Source organism: Meles meles, chromosome 3, assembly GCF_922984935.1.
Source record: "Meles meles chromosome 3, mMelMel3.1 paternal haplotype, whole genome shotgun sequence".
NCBI classification, from domain to species: Eukaryota; Metazoa; Chordata; class Mammalia; order Carnivora; family Mustelidae; genus Meles; species Meles meles.
Window position 1 is genome coordinate 85,269,680 of NC_060068.1, and position 14,687 is coordinate 85,284,366.

The following is a 14,687-nucleotide window of genomic DNA, read 5'->3' on the forward strand; positions in this document are numbered from 1 at the left end:
CTTCGAAGTTCAAAGGCCAATTACGTCTCATTACAAGACACTCCAATACAACCTTTAACTTCTAGTACATTTCACCAATGACAGGCATTAGCAGACAATCTCAAAACAAGTGTTAATCACAGTTCACGTACTCACTTATGTAATATAAAATGATCACTATGAACATCTTTACAAACTTATATTTAATTTTTAAAGAGTCTTCAGTCCTGGGGGTGCCTGGGTGGCTCAGTCAGTTAAGCGTCTGCCTCTGGCTCAGGCCATGATCTCAGGGTCCTGGGATCGAGCCCCACTGCCTCACCCTAAAGGTCGGGGGTTGATTTGACACTTGAGTGAACAACAGTGTGCTCTTCACCAAATTTAATCTTCTTTATGTTTATGATATTATTATATTTTAAGATTTTACTTTTCATTACTCTCTACATCCAACGTGGGGCTGGAACTTATAACCCCAAGACCAAGAGTCATACTGCTCCACCAACTGAGCCAGCCAGGCACCCCGATTTATGATATTTTTAAAAATCTCACTTTATATTCCTTATAATTCTAAAAAGTAAGCCACTAAGTCCCTCTTGAAAATAAAGTAGGGAAGAGCCTCAGAACAGCGGCCCCAGGAAGTCTGGGCTGCTCGTCGCATTAAGGGATGTGGCCAGCAGTGCTCACAAGAAAAAGGGGCTTATCTCCTTACAGCATCCATTTTATGGCTAGGAAGCACCTTTCCACATTACAGGTAGCATTTTAGAGCGGAATGTCAATTCTTCATGACTTTGGGGAACAAATCAGACTTCAAAAAGAATTTCAGTTTATGGCAGGTTTGGGGGGCTCTGATCTCACACCCCCAGAGTCTATTCATCCTCCACTGCCCTGGGGGTGCTACCCTAGAAAAGCTTACGAAGCTCTGAAACTGGGAGCACCTGGGTGGCTCAGTCAGTTAAGCATCTGCCTTCAGTTCAGGTCCCAGGTCCTGGGATCGAGTCCCTCATGGGCTCCCTGATCAGCAAGGAGTCTTCTTCACCCTCTCCCTCTGCCTCTCTGCTCTGTTTGTACTCTCTCACACACGTGCTCTATCTCAAATAAATAAAATCTTAAAAAAAAAGAAAGAAAGATAGAAAAGAAAAGAAAAAAAAAAAGAAGCTCAAACACTGGAAAGGGGCTATGGAGTCAGAAAAGCTATGGTGAAATTCTGGCTCTGCTGCTTGCTAGACATGTGACCTTCCACAAGAGACAGAGCCACTTGCCTATTAAAAGGTCAGAGACATGTTACAGAATGAAAAATACAGTTAGTCCACAGAAAGACTGCATTGTATATCTACTGGTTCTGCCTACCTAGAATCTATCATTTTGGCAATGGAATTCAACTTTCAGAAAATGCCTCTTACCTAACCCATGTGGTCCAAGTGGGACTGACCCCAAAGCCTATCTTCAAAGGTGTACACAGGAAGCAGGCCTTTCTACTGAGAGCCCACACTGTGGCTCAAGAATGGGCTTGGACCCCAAGGCTAACCCCATAGGAGCTCCAGGTGCACCACTCCGCCCACATCCCCACACGTCCACCAACCAGGAAGCTCTCAGAACCCAGTCCTCTCGGGTTTTATGTAGGCTTCACTGCACAACCACGACTGACTAATTCAGTGGCCACCCTCTGATTCAACCTCCAGCTCCTCTCCCCTCCCCACAGGTGGGGACTGGGGAAGTAGGTAGAACAGAAAAGTTCCAACCCTCTAATCACATGGTCAGTTCTCCTAACAATCAGCCATGGTCTTGGTTGGGAGTTCACTGATATAACAAAAGACACCATGACCATTCTCAGCACTTCCAAGGGTTTGGGGAGCTGTTGAACCAGGAATTGTGGACAAAGACCAAATATATACAAGAAACAAATTCTGCTCGTGTAAATGATCATGTAGATAGACCAAATCTATCTATCTTACAAGTCACAGTATTACAGTAATACAATATAGAATTATTATGGTATCATTAGCACTATAGAATATATAATAAGACAAGGTAAAATACATAATTTAAAAAAGTAATTGTGATGATGCTAGGTCAAGATACAACGGTCAAGGGATGGTAAAAATAACAGTAACAGACCATACTAAGATAGCACTTACAATGTACTTGGTGTTCTTTTAAGGCTTTAGATATAGGAGGTGTCCCATTTTACAGATGGGGAAATAGGCACAGTTAAGTAACTAGCCCAAGGGTAAGACCAACAAGTGGTAAAGCCAGCAAATGGCTTGAATACAGGCCCTGAAGCAAAACTGAGTTTAATGCATCCACAGAACAGTGAGACCAGAATGGCTAAAGTGTTAAGTACAAAGGTAAGGTGAGGACAGCAGGCAGGGACCATACCCTATAGCCCATGGTGAAAAAACATGAGTTTGCCAGAAAGAAACACTGCAGCTTCATTACTGTTTAGCCAGTTACACTTCAGGCAAGGAGTCCTTGCTTCTAAGCTGGTTTACAAATTCCATACAATAAATTGTCTCATTAAATTTCTTGGGGTCTGTTCAGAACTTACCATGGAACCTCTTATCAATATACCCAGGATGACTCAAAAATATACAGAAGAGCAATAAGGGTATAAACGTTTTTAGTGACTTAGCAAATGGCTCTGGCTCTGAAGAGATTCCACGTTGCTGGAACAGACCTTCAACTTGCCACCCACAAGTGCCTGTCCACTCTCAGTGGCAAAAGGATCAACTGTACTGAGCATCTCTTAAGGAATGGCAGTGTTTCTCTTCCTTGTTTCTTCCTCTTGTTTCACGATAACCCTCTCTGGTAGCTACTATGATCATTGCTTTTTGTCATGAATCACATTCTCCAGATTAAAAAAAAAAAAGGTACTGAGTGGTCAAGCAATTTGCTAAAGGTCAAAAGCTATAAAATGCTAAAGCCAGGATTCTAATTGAGGCTGACTACTACTGAAGCCATACAATTCCTATGTGCAATTCAATTTCCTTCCACGCTGAGAACTTTATAAACTGAGGACAAGGCACAAAGAGAGAAAATGAAAAATGAAAAGTATAAAAGCATAAATAAGAATAAAATATTAGTATATGCACAGGAAAGGTGGAAGGGCAAGCTCCAACATGGGGGCCATCATTATCACTGAGATATAATTAATAGTAACTATCCTACTTAAGTAGCTTATTTAGTGATTATGAATTAAGCTTAGCTCTGCGTTAAGTTTATCCTTTTTTATTTTTTTATTAACATGTAATGTATTATTTGTTTCAGGGGTACAGGTCTATGATTCATCAGTCTTAACACAATTCAGTGCTCACCATAGCACACACGCTCCTCAATGTCCATAACCCTGCCACCCTGTTCCTCCCAGCCCCTCCCCTCCAGCAATCCTCAGTTTCCTGAGATTAAGAGTCTCTTATGGTTTGTCTCCGTCTCTGGTTTTGTCTTGTTTCATTTGTTCTCTCTTCCCCTTTAATCCTCTGCCTTGTTTCTCAAATTCTACATATCAATTATATCATATAATTGTCTTTTTCTGATTGACTTATTTCACTAAGCATAATACTCTCCAGTTCCATCCACATCATTGCAAATGTAAGATTTCATTTTTTTCACAGCTGAGTAGTGTTCCACTGTATGTATGTATGTATGTATATATATATATATATATATATATATATATACACCACATCTTCTTTATCCATTCATCTGTTGATGGACATCTAGGTTCTTTCCACAGTTTGGCTATTGTGGACATTGCTGCTATAAACATTCGGGTGCATATGCCCCTTCAGATCACTACATTTGTTTCTTTGGGGTAAATACCCGGTAGTGCCAGTTGCTGGGCATACAGTAGCTCTATTTTCTACTTTTTGAGGAACCTCCATACTGTTTTCCAGAGTGGCTGTACCAGCTTGCACTCCCACCAACAGTGTAGGAGGGTTCCCCTTTCTCTGCCTCCTCACCAACATCTATCACTTCCTGACTTGTTAATTTTAGCCATTCCGACTGGTGTGAGGTGGATCTCACTGTAGTTTTGATTTTTTTTAAGATTTTATTTATTTATTTATTTATTTGACAGAGAGAGAAGTCACAAGTAGGCAGAGAGGCAGACATAGGGCAAGGGGGAAGCAGGCTCCCTGCCGAGCAGAGAGCCCAAGGCGGGGCTTGATCCTAGGACCCTGAGATTATGACCTGAGCCAAAGGCAGAAGCTTAACCCACTGAGCCACCCAGGCACCCCTCACTGTAGTTTTGATTTGTATTTCCATGATGCCAAGTGATGTTGAGCACTTTTTCATGTGTCTGTTGGCCACCTGGATGTCTTCTTCGCAGAAATGTCTGTTCATGTCCTCTGCCCATTTCTTGATTGGATTATTTGTTCCTTGGGTGTTGAGTTTGATAAGTTCTTTATAGATCTTGGATACTAGTCCTTTATCTGATATGTCATTTGCAAATATCTTCTCCCATTCTGTCAGTTGTCTTTGGTTTTGTTGACTGCTTGCTGTGCAAAAGCTTTTTATCTTAATGAAGCCCTGGTAGTTCATTTTTGCCTTTACTTCCCTCGCCTTTAGTGATGTTTCTAGGAAGAAGTTGCTGTGGCTGGGGTCGAAGAGGTTGCTGCCTGTGTTCTCCTCAAGATTTTGACGGATTCCTGTCTCACATTGAGGTCTTTCATCCATTTTGAGTCTATTTTTGTGTGTGGTGTAAGGAAATGGTCCAGTTTCATTCTTCTACATGTGGCCGTCCAATTTTCTCAGCACCATTTGTTGAAAAGACTTTCTTCCACTGGACATTCTTTCCTGCTTTGTCGAAGATTAGTTGACCATAGAGTTGAGGGTCCATTTCTGGGCTCTCTATTCTGTTCCATTCATCTATGTATTTGTTTTTGTGCCGGTACCATACTGTCCTGATGATTATAGCTTTGTAATAGAGCTTGAAGTCCGGAATTGTGATGCCACCAGTTTTGCTTTTCTTTTTCAACATTCCTATGGCTATTCAGGGTCTTTTCTGGTTCCATACAAATTTTAGGAATATTTCTTCCATGTCTGTGAAAAAGTTGATGGTATTTTGAAGGGTTTGCTATATTAAATGTATAGATTGCTCTAGGTAGCATAGACATTTTTCACAATATTTGTTCTTCCAATCCAGGAGGATAGAATGTTTTTCCATTTCTTTGTGTCTTCCTCAATTTCTTTCACGAGTATTCTATAGTTTTCTGAGTACAGAGATTCTTTACCTCATTATTAGATTTACTCCTAGGTATCTTATAGTTTCAGGTGCAATTGTAAATGGGATCAACTTCTTTTTTTTTTTTTTTTTTTTTTTTATGGTTGGTTATTTCTTTTTTTTTTTTTTAACTTTTTTTTTTCCCTTTTTATTAATTTTTTCAGCGTAACAGTATTCATTCTTTTTGCACAACTTCTTAATTTCTCTTTCCTCTGTCTTGATTTCTGTGCATTGATTATCCTTTTTCTTTAAAGGTTTAAAGGTTTAAAGGTTTATTTTTAAGCATCCACTATGACTCCAAGAAAAAAATGTCTTCACACTGGGTGAATATTAAGCAAATCATAGCTAGCAAAGAGTTGTGGAGGAGTATTGGGGGTACAAGAAGGAAAAAGCGGCAATGACTAATGGGTATAGGTGCACTGAAGGCACAAATCATGGGCAGAAGGTGGCGAAACACACACTATAAACCATCATGTGAGTCAAATGCAACTGTATCCAGCTCAGAGTCTAATCACCTAAGGACCCAGCGAAGCTTTGCCAGTGACTTGATCTTGGGCAAGTTATTTACCTTGCTAAGCAGGCTTCCTTACCTGCCTATGGTGATGATGACTGTAATACCCATTCTCACAGAGCTGCGGTAATGATTAAAACAACTAATCAGTGGGAAGTGTTTACTAAAATGCCTGTTGTGCTAAGCTGAGATGGTAAATGTGAGGCCATACATACACATACACAAGTAAATTGAACTTCCACCAATTAAGATTTCCTAAGTCTAGAGTGGTTCTCAAATGTTACCATTTGTGAAGCTTGAAGGGCTTCTTAAAAAACACTGGTTGCTGGGCCCCAACCTCAAAATTTGATTTCTTTTTTTTTTTTTTTTTTTTTTTAAGTAGGCGCCAAGCCCAGCATGGAGCTCAGTGTGGGGCCCTAACTCAAGACACTGAGATCAAGACCTGAACTGAGATCAAGAGTAGGGAACTCGGGGCACCTGGGTGGCTCAGTGGGTTAAGCCGCTGCCTTCGGCTCAGGTCATGATTTCGGGGTCCTGGGATCGAGTCCCACATCGGGCTCTCTGCTCAGCAGGGAGCCTGCCTCCCTCTCTCTCTCTCTCTCTCTGCCTGCCTCTCTATCTACTTGTGATCTCTCTCTGTCAAATAAATAAATAAAATCTTAAAAAAAAAAAAAAAAAAAAAGAGTAGGGAACTTGACTGACTGTGCCACCAAGCAAGGTGCCCCTGATTTGGTTACTTTGTAGGAAGACCTAGTCATCTACATTTCTAATAAGTTCTCAGGTGATGCTGAGGCTACCTGGAAAGCACACTTGGAGAAAGACTCCTCTAAGACACTGGATTTCATCCTAGATGTGCAAGACACCACCTACGGAGCCTTGAAAAATGACATAAGCCAAGCCCACACCTGCAGTCTGATTAAGCAGGAAGGTCTGGATTCAAGCCCCAGGAATTGTGCTGTGGTTTTTTTCCCCACTTCCATCTTTGTTTCTAAAGCTCCACAGATAAACCTGATACATGTTGGGGTAGGAAGCCTCAGTCCTAAATAATACAAACAGCATAAAACTTGCACATTCATCCACATAGCAGTGAGTGGTCGCCCATGCCTGTCACTCTTCTTCCTGACCCACATTATTGAGTGTAAGTAGAATACTCACCCTGATACTCTCCCAATGCCTGTAATAATGCCACCAGCGGGGACCTCCTCATTCACGTATAACTGGTAACCTGCAAACTGAGATAATTCCAGAAATGGAGACCTGAAGGGAAAAAGGACACTGCTTGAATTAAAGTCACTCAAAAAAAAAAAGGCATATTTAAACAACTAAACATGAAAAAGATTAAAAGATTATATATATATATATATATATATATATATATATATATAACAAAAAAAAATATTTAACCAAAATCTAGCATGGATATTTTGAGGAATTACATGTTATAGCCATACAATAGAACACTAGGAACCTATTTTAAGAGATGTTGTACAAATGTGCTTATTAATAGAGAAAGAGACCAGCACCTAACACTAATGTAAGCCCCCACCCTATGCCAGGCTCTCTTTTAGGAGCTCCAGAAACCTAACTCATTTGTTCCTCAGAACCACCTCCTGAGGTAGATCCTACTATGATCCCCACCAACTGATGAAGAAACTAAAACACAGAAATTAAGTCACTTGTCTAAGGTCACACAACTAGTAAGTGGCAGAGCTGGATTTTAATAAGCAGTCTAATCCTAGGGATCAGGCTCCTCACCACTGTATTTTTACTCTACCTTTCACTTACTTAAATGTTCAAGATCCAGTAAAGTGAGGGGAAAAAAAGGTGGTATAAAACACCATCTTTAGTATGATTGTTTCTCTTGTAAAAAAAAAAAAAAAAAAGTCTCTAAGGGGCACCTGGGTAGCTCAGTCAGTTAAGCATCCAACTCCTGGTTTTGGCTCAGATCACAATCTCAGGGTCATGAGACTGATCCCTGAGGCAGGTCTCCGCTCAGCAGGGAGTCTGCTTCCCCCCTCTCTCCCACTGCCTCTCCCTCTACCCCTGCCCTGTGCTCTCACTTTCAACTAAATATATAAATCTTTTATTTTTTTTAATTTTTAATTTATTTATTTGACAGAGAGAGATCACAAGTAGGCGGAGAGGCAGAGAGAGAGAGAGGAGGAAGCAGGCCCCCCGCCGAGCAGAGAGCCCGATGCGGGGCTCAATCCCAGGACCCTGAGACCTTGACCTGAGCTGAAGGCAGAAGCTTTAACCCACTGAGCCACCCAGGCGCCCCTAAATCTTTTTTTTTTAAATGTCTCATACTGACTGGGTGGCTCAGTCAGTTGGGCCACTGCCTTCGGCTCAGGTCATGATCCCAGGTTCCTGGGATCGAGTCCCACATCAGGCTCCTTGCTCAGCAGGGTGCCTGCTTCTCTCTACCTCTGCCTGCTGCTCTGCCTGCTTGAGCGTTCACACGTGCTCTCTCTCACACTCTTTAACAAATACATAAATAAATAAAATCTTTAAAAAAAAAAAAGTCTCATACGTATATGCACAAGAACATTCTAGAAGGATATACACTTTGTATTAACAGTGTTTGTCTCCAGAATGGGGGTATGGGTGCATGTCATAAGAAATACCTTTGGAGTCCTTGTTCCCTTCTCTCCACCTGCACTCCCCGCCTCCCACTCCAATCCTTCAGGAAACCCCAATGGGTTAGCTGCTCTTGACAACAAGCCTAGAACCTGACATTCTCATCACCTCCATTACTACTACTCTAGTCCAAGTCACTAGCACATCTCCCTTGAATCACTGCCACATCCCTGTAACTCCTCCTGGTGCTTCCACCCTTGCTGCCACCAGTCTACTCACAACACAGCAGCTAGACTGACTCTTTTCAAATGTAAGTCAGATAGATCATAAGGCTCCTGTTCAAAGCCCTACAAAGTCTCCTCACTTCTGGATAAAAGCCAAAATTCTCACACTGACCTAAAAAGTCTTATGGAACTGAACCCCATCTCTACTACTCTCCCCTTCATGGCTTCTTCTTCCTAATACACTGGCATCTGGGGATCTTGGGCATATTAATACATTCTGTACATTCCCACCTCAGGGCCTTTGCACTGGCCATTCCTTCTGTCCGTTACACTCTTTTACCAGTATTTTCAAGGCTCTCTCTTTTCACTCCTTCAATTTTTTTGCTAAGATGTACCTTTTCAATGAGGCCTACCCTAATCACTTGGGGCACTTGGGTGGCTCAGTCATTCAGTGTCTGCCTTCACCTCAGGTCATGATCCCAAAGTCCTGGGATCAAGCCCTGCATCAGGCTCCCTGCTTGGCAGGAAGCCTGCTTCTCCCTCTCCCACTCCCCCTGCTTGTGTTCCCTCTCTGGCTGTGTCTCTCTCTGCCAAATAAATAAATAAAATCTTTAAATAAATAAATAAATAAAACTACACTTGACTCTCATCTTCTCCCTTACTCTGGTCTATCTTCCTTTTTTCCAATAACATTTATCACCTAATATACCTTATAATTTAACATAGTTATCATTAATTTTCTATCTCCTCCTGCTACAATGTAAACTCCAGCTGAGCAAGGACCTTTGTCTGTTTTGTTCACTGATGTTTCACTATCACCTAGAACAGGGCCTGACACTTAGTAGCCTCTCAATAAAGATTTGCTGTTGGATATATAGAAGTTGCACTGTTCTTCTAGGCTTTAACTTATATAGTCAAATACTGCCAACTCAGTCTTGGGAAGGACCATCTTTGTACTTTTCTTGCTATGACTGAATTATGCCTGTACCTGCTTCTCTCCTTCCCTAGACTTTTTCATTCTGCATTCTCAGCTCACTTTCTCCTTTTTTATTTATGACCAAAACATTTGTAGAGCTACAAAATGGTATCCATTCTTATTATGAGACAGTGTGAATTTTACCTAAAAGTCTTTAACACTTTGCTGTTCTAAAATTACTGTCAACAATAAACATAACCCTAGAAGTAGTCCTTCCTTCAATATTTTTAGTGTTCCCCCCAGATGTAAAAGCATTCCTTTATAAGGCCTAACACATTAGCCTCCCCAGATTTTATAAAAAGCCAACTTCTCTAGAATATAGATTACTCCTATGGAAGAACCACTAAAAGCTCTGATTAATGGCTATGTGGCCTATACATTGTGCAGAAGGTCCCAGTGATTTAAGGGCTTTTTGAAACTATTAATTATGACTATAATTTATACTCTTTTGCATACCTGATGAAACTTTGTTCTTTGTATAGAATAAAATATGCATATGTAAAAAAACAATAAAAATAAAAAAGATTTGTTGTTGAATCTTGGGTAAGAACAAATCATTTATTTATAAAACTGTCTAAGAAAGTACCATAGATTAGAGAAGCTGAGGTAGTACTTGGGCTATACGAACCCTGGGTCTATAAGACCGTCCACTCTTTCTCTGGCTAAAAGTTTTCCTCTTGATTTGTGGAGTTGTCGGGCTTTCTCATTGCCTCCTAAGATAAAAACATGATTAGGTTAGATTGATACCATGTAAGGTCTCCAATTAATTTAAGGCTAAAAAACACAAAATAGTCCAAAATATACTGCTTTTAGAAGTTGAATGTATCTTCTGAGAAACAACCAATTTTCAGATTGTTCACTCAACTCACAGACTTTATTTTCTGAAGTAAATAAACTAGAATTTAAAAAAAAATCGGTCCCTGATTTCATAGCATAGCATACATTTTCTGAATTCAACGGTAATTACTTAAATAACCTAGTATCTTCTCTGCAACTCATATCCTGTAAATACTGCCTCACCTCCACACCTTTATTAAGCACCTACCACAAATACCTAGCACTCCGCTACATACTACGTGAAATCTGAAAAACTCCGACCTTAATTTGCGCCAGGTAAAAAGCACTACTTTGGAAACGACCTCAGGATGAGCACAGCAAGACTTATCTAAAGGTAAGGGAACCCAAACTTTTTATCCCGTCTCCAAAGGGGAGAGAGTTGCACACCTAATATATCAATTAAAAAGTCCAGTCTTGTTAGCATCTTCGCTCAGATTGTCTTTGATGTTTCCGGATGTTGTTCTAGGCTGAGACAATCATAGTAGCTGAAGAGACCACGAGGTCCCCAGATGAGGCTGCTTGAGGCGCGCAGCATGCCAAACCTCCCCAAGATTGACGGCTGCCCAGCTCAGTGTCTCAGGATTGATAACCCACTCTCAGCAAGCCAAGGTATCAGATCAGAAACAGAAGGCTCACACAGTACCTTCGTATGTTTAGTTTTCACTGCTGGAAAACTAAACTTAGTATGTTTAGTTTCACAAATTTCACAGTAAAATGCGCTCGAGCTAATGAAGTGTTCAGCTACCTAAGAAAGTTATTTCTCTGGGGGGTTTTTTAGGTGAGAAAACAAGTTCTTGTCTATTTCAAACAAGCTTCCAAGCATTATTTTTCAAACCAGGCCGCTTTACTCTCTCCAAGGGGATTTTTTTTTTCTGAAGGGCTGGATGGCATATTTCTAAAATTATATCTGCCTTTAAGCTTACCAAGAAAGTTTTATCACACATCTAACCTCTTTATGAAAAAATTCTGGGAGCCAAGGTTTAGTTCCAAAATAGTTTAATTAGGTCAAATCTCTTTCTCTGAACCTCTCAGGGGAACTGAGCTGCTCTGCTGAGGTGGGATTGGGTATACGAGGTGAGGGTACGGGGTGGGGGGGGGAGAGACAGGTTACCAAGGGGCAGAGGAAACTTCAGGGAGAGGCATATTCATTATCTTTATTGCAGTGATCATTTCATATGTATATACATATGTCAAAACTCACACTGTACATTTTAAATAATGCAGTTTACTCTATGTCAATTATACCTTAATGATATTGTTTAAAAATAAACATTAAAAGAGAAATGAAATAAATAAAATCATTAAAAAAAAATAATAAGGGGCGCCTGGGTGGATTAAGTGGGTTAAGGTGGGTTAAGCCTCTGCCTTCAGCTCGGGTCATGATCTCAGGGTCCTGGGATCGAGCCCCGCATCAGGCTCTCTACTCGGTGGGGAGCCTGCTTCCTCATCTCTCTTCCAGCCTCTCTGCCTACTTGTGATTTCTGTCTGTCAAGTAAATAAATAAAATCTTTTAAAAAATAAAATAAAATAAAATAAAAGAGAAATGAACCTAAGGCACTGAAAAGAAAGCCAGGCCTTGCTAAGGGTCTTTAGAGAGTCAGATGACGTAAGTGCCTATGAAGAGGCTGACAGGGGAGGGGTGGCAGAGAGGGTAGAATGACACACGTATGGTAAGATATACACACATTCTTTTGCAAGAACTTAAGACAAAACCACTTTCTTAATTCTGCCTAGAGTTTGAATTTGCAATTTGGAACAACTACTGAATTCCTGTTTTATTAGGAAAAACCAGAAAAAGGGCTATGCTTGATGGAGATTCTCAGATCACAGAATTAAGCTCCTCAAGCATTTAAACCAGCCTGTGACAGGACACTTGGGCGGCTTGGTGGGTTAAGCGTCTGCCTTTGGCTCAGGTCATGATCTCACGGTCCTGGGATCAAGTCCTGCATCGGGCTCTTTGCTCAGGGGGAGCCTGCTTCTCCCTCTGCCTGTTTCTCCCCCTGCTTGCGCTTTCTCTCTCTGACAACTAAAGTCTTTAAAAATAAAAAAATACATAAACTAGCCAAGGATATGTGGGCTATGAAACAATGTGACACTGCACATCAGTTTTCCAAAGATTTTTCTTAAAGATTCTATGCTATCTCCATTCCCACAAACTCTGAAACAAAGAAGCCTTTCCCTTCGGTCTCGTATACCATATGGCACTGATTCTAATACCCACATTCTATTAACATTTTAACATTCCTGAAGTCAGGAAGCATTTTATAGCTTACAGGATCTTTCCATCGCTGTCACCTGGGGACAGCACAACACATCTGTCTGCCTCTGCCCACATAGCATAAATGTCACTTCAGCTGTGCTACATGCAAGATGAACTACATGCATCGAGTTAACTTCCATTTTAAAATGTCTTCAGGGGGTCCCCTGGGTGGCTCAGTGGGTTAAAGCCTCTGTCTTCAGCTCAGGTCATGATCCCGAGGTCCTGGGATCAAGCCCTGCATTGGGCTCTCTGTTCGGAAGGGAGCCTGCTTCCTCCTCTCTCTCTGCCTGCTTCTCTGCCTGCTTGTGACCTCTGTCTGTCAAATAAATAAAAAAAATCTTTTAAATAAATAAATAAATAAATAAAATGTCTTCAGGGCTCATTGGGTTAAGTGTCTGCCTTCGGCTCGGGTTATGATCCCATGATCCATGCTGGGGTCTAGCTCTGCATTGGGCTCCCTGCTCAGCAGGAAGCATGCTTCTCCCTCTGCCCCTACCCCCTGCTCATGCTCTCTCTCTCTTTTTCTCTCCCACAAAAATAAATAAAATCTTAAAAAATAATAATAAAATAAAAAAAAGAATCTTATTTTGGAAATGGCTTTCAGTTCAAGTCACCTGGCCTTCTAAAGTAAACTGTCACACTGACTAATCATGACACAGTAGAATTCAATGTGGTATTTGTTTAGACATTAATATTTTACATGCCCCACATGATGCAATTTCTTCCAAGCAAAAGGATATCTATTATTCCATAACTTAAAAACAGAAAATAATGACAATCTGCAAAGTTCTTAGGAAATCTCATTTAATTAGCACTAAACCCACACAGAAATTATTTCCAAGTTATATAACAAAGCAGAAAATGCATAATTATGCAAAATTAGTACATAGGATAAATATAACCAGCGAACAGAAAATGTTTCAGTTGCTCCAGGCAAAACAAAAATTTCAGTGGATGCTGTGGCTAAAATAAAACCGGAAGAAGCAATGCTTTAAAAATTGATGAATCTGAAATTTTACTGTTTGCCAGATAGTTGGCAGTGCTTAGGAGCAGAAAAACTGGCCAAGAGGAAAAAATAAAATGTCAGCACACCAACAAACACAGAGTCTTGAAGAGTCAAAGCCTTCTGCTACTAGTTTCTCCTAAAACCAGCAACTATCAAGGATGAACTTCATTAACAGCATAAAATGAAGAATAAATGAGTGTTTACCTAATTTTATTTTCTGCGCTCGTTCACGGAGTTGATTTACTAGTGCTTTCATCTGCTCATAGTTTTCCTAAAGCAGAAACAAAGAAAGAAAGGAAGAGTAGTATTAGAAAGCAATTATCTTTTTTTTTTTTTTTTTTTTGGCCAAAGTGAGGGTTGATGAGAACATCCCATGCCAACCCCATGTGGCTTCATGTGGGGTCACCCCCCACCCACGTGGCCTCCGTGCTGTGTCACTCCATCGGATAGAAAAGATGAATTTCTGCCTGTCCATCTTTTTTTTTTTTTAAGATTTTATTTATTCATTTGACAGAGAGAGATCACAACTAGGCAGAGAGGCAGGCAGAGAGAGTGAGAAGGAAGCAGGCTCCCCACCGAGCAGAGAGCCCAACGCAGGACTCGATCCCAGGACCCTGAGATCATGACCTGAGCTGAAGGCAGCGGCTTAACCACTGAGCCACCCAGGTGCCCCCTGCCTGTCCATCTTTGCCCAAGCTCCTCTTCCTGCCTTCCCTCTCTGGTCCACGTATTCAAATCTCACCCCTCTTTAAAGCATAGATTGTTTAAAAAAAAAAAAAAAAAAGCATAGATTGTGTTCCATCTCCCCTCTAACCCTATTTTTGGTCACTCCTATTCATTTTAGAATCTTTCTTCTGTAAGCATCAATTGAACTTCATTGATTTCTATTTATTTCCCCATTTTAAGGAATATAAGCCCTTTGGGAGTTTGAATGCTATCTTACTTTTTGTGTCTCACCAATCCCTGCCCCAAGGAGTTTCTAACCAATGCAGAAATACTTGCTTACTGACAAATTACACTTATAAGCAGAGCCCAGGGATAACAGTGGGTCCCATTTTGTTTTTTTGTTTTGTTTTGTTTTTAAATATTTTATTTATTTGAC

General features: G+C 40.7%; 1 protein-coding gene across 1 annotated transcript in view; it reads right to left on the minus strand.

Annotated features, from left to right (window-relative positions):
• Positions 1 to 14,687, minus strand: part of MCCC2 (methylcrotonyl-CoA carboxylase subunit 2) — a 68,966-nt gene that overhangs the window by 45,457 nt on the left and 8,822 nt on the right. The window contains exons 2-4 of the mRNA XM_046000844.1: positions 13,790 to 13,856; positions 10,111 to 10,195; positions 6,861 to 6,962 (exon numbers count right to left, since the gene is read on the minus strand). Coding sequence (XP_045856800.1) covers positions 6,861 to 6,962; positions 10,111 to 10,195; positions 13,790 to 13,856 — 254 coding nt within the window. The remainder of the gene's footprint in view (positions 1 to 6,860; positions 6,963 to 10,110; positions 10,196 to 13,789; positions 13,857 to 14,687) is intronic.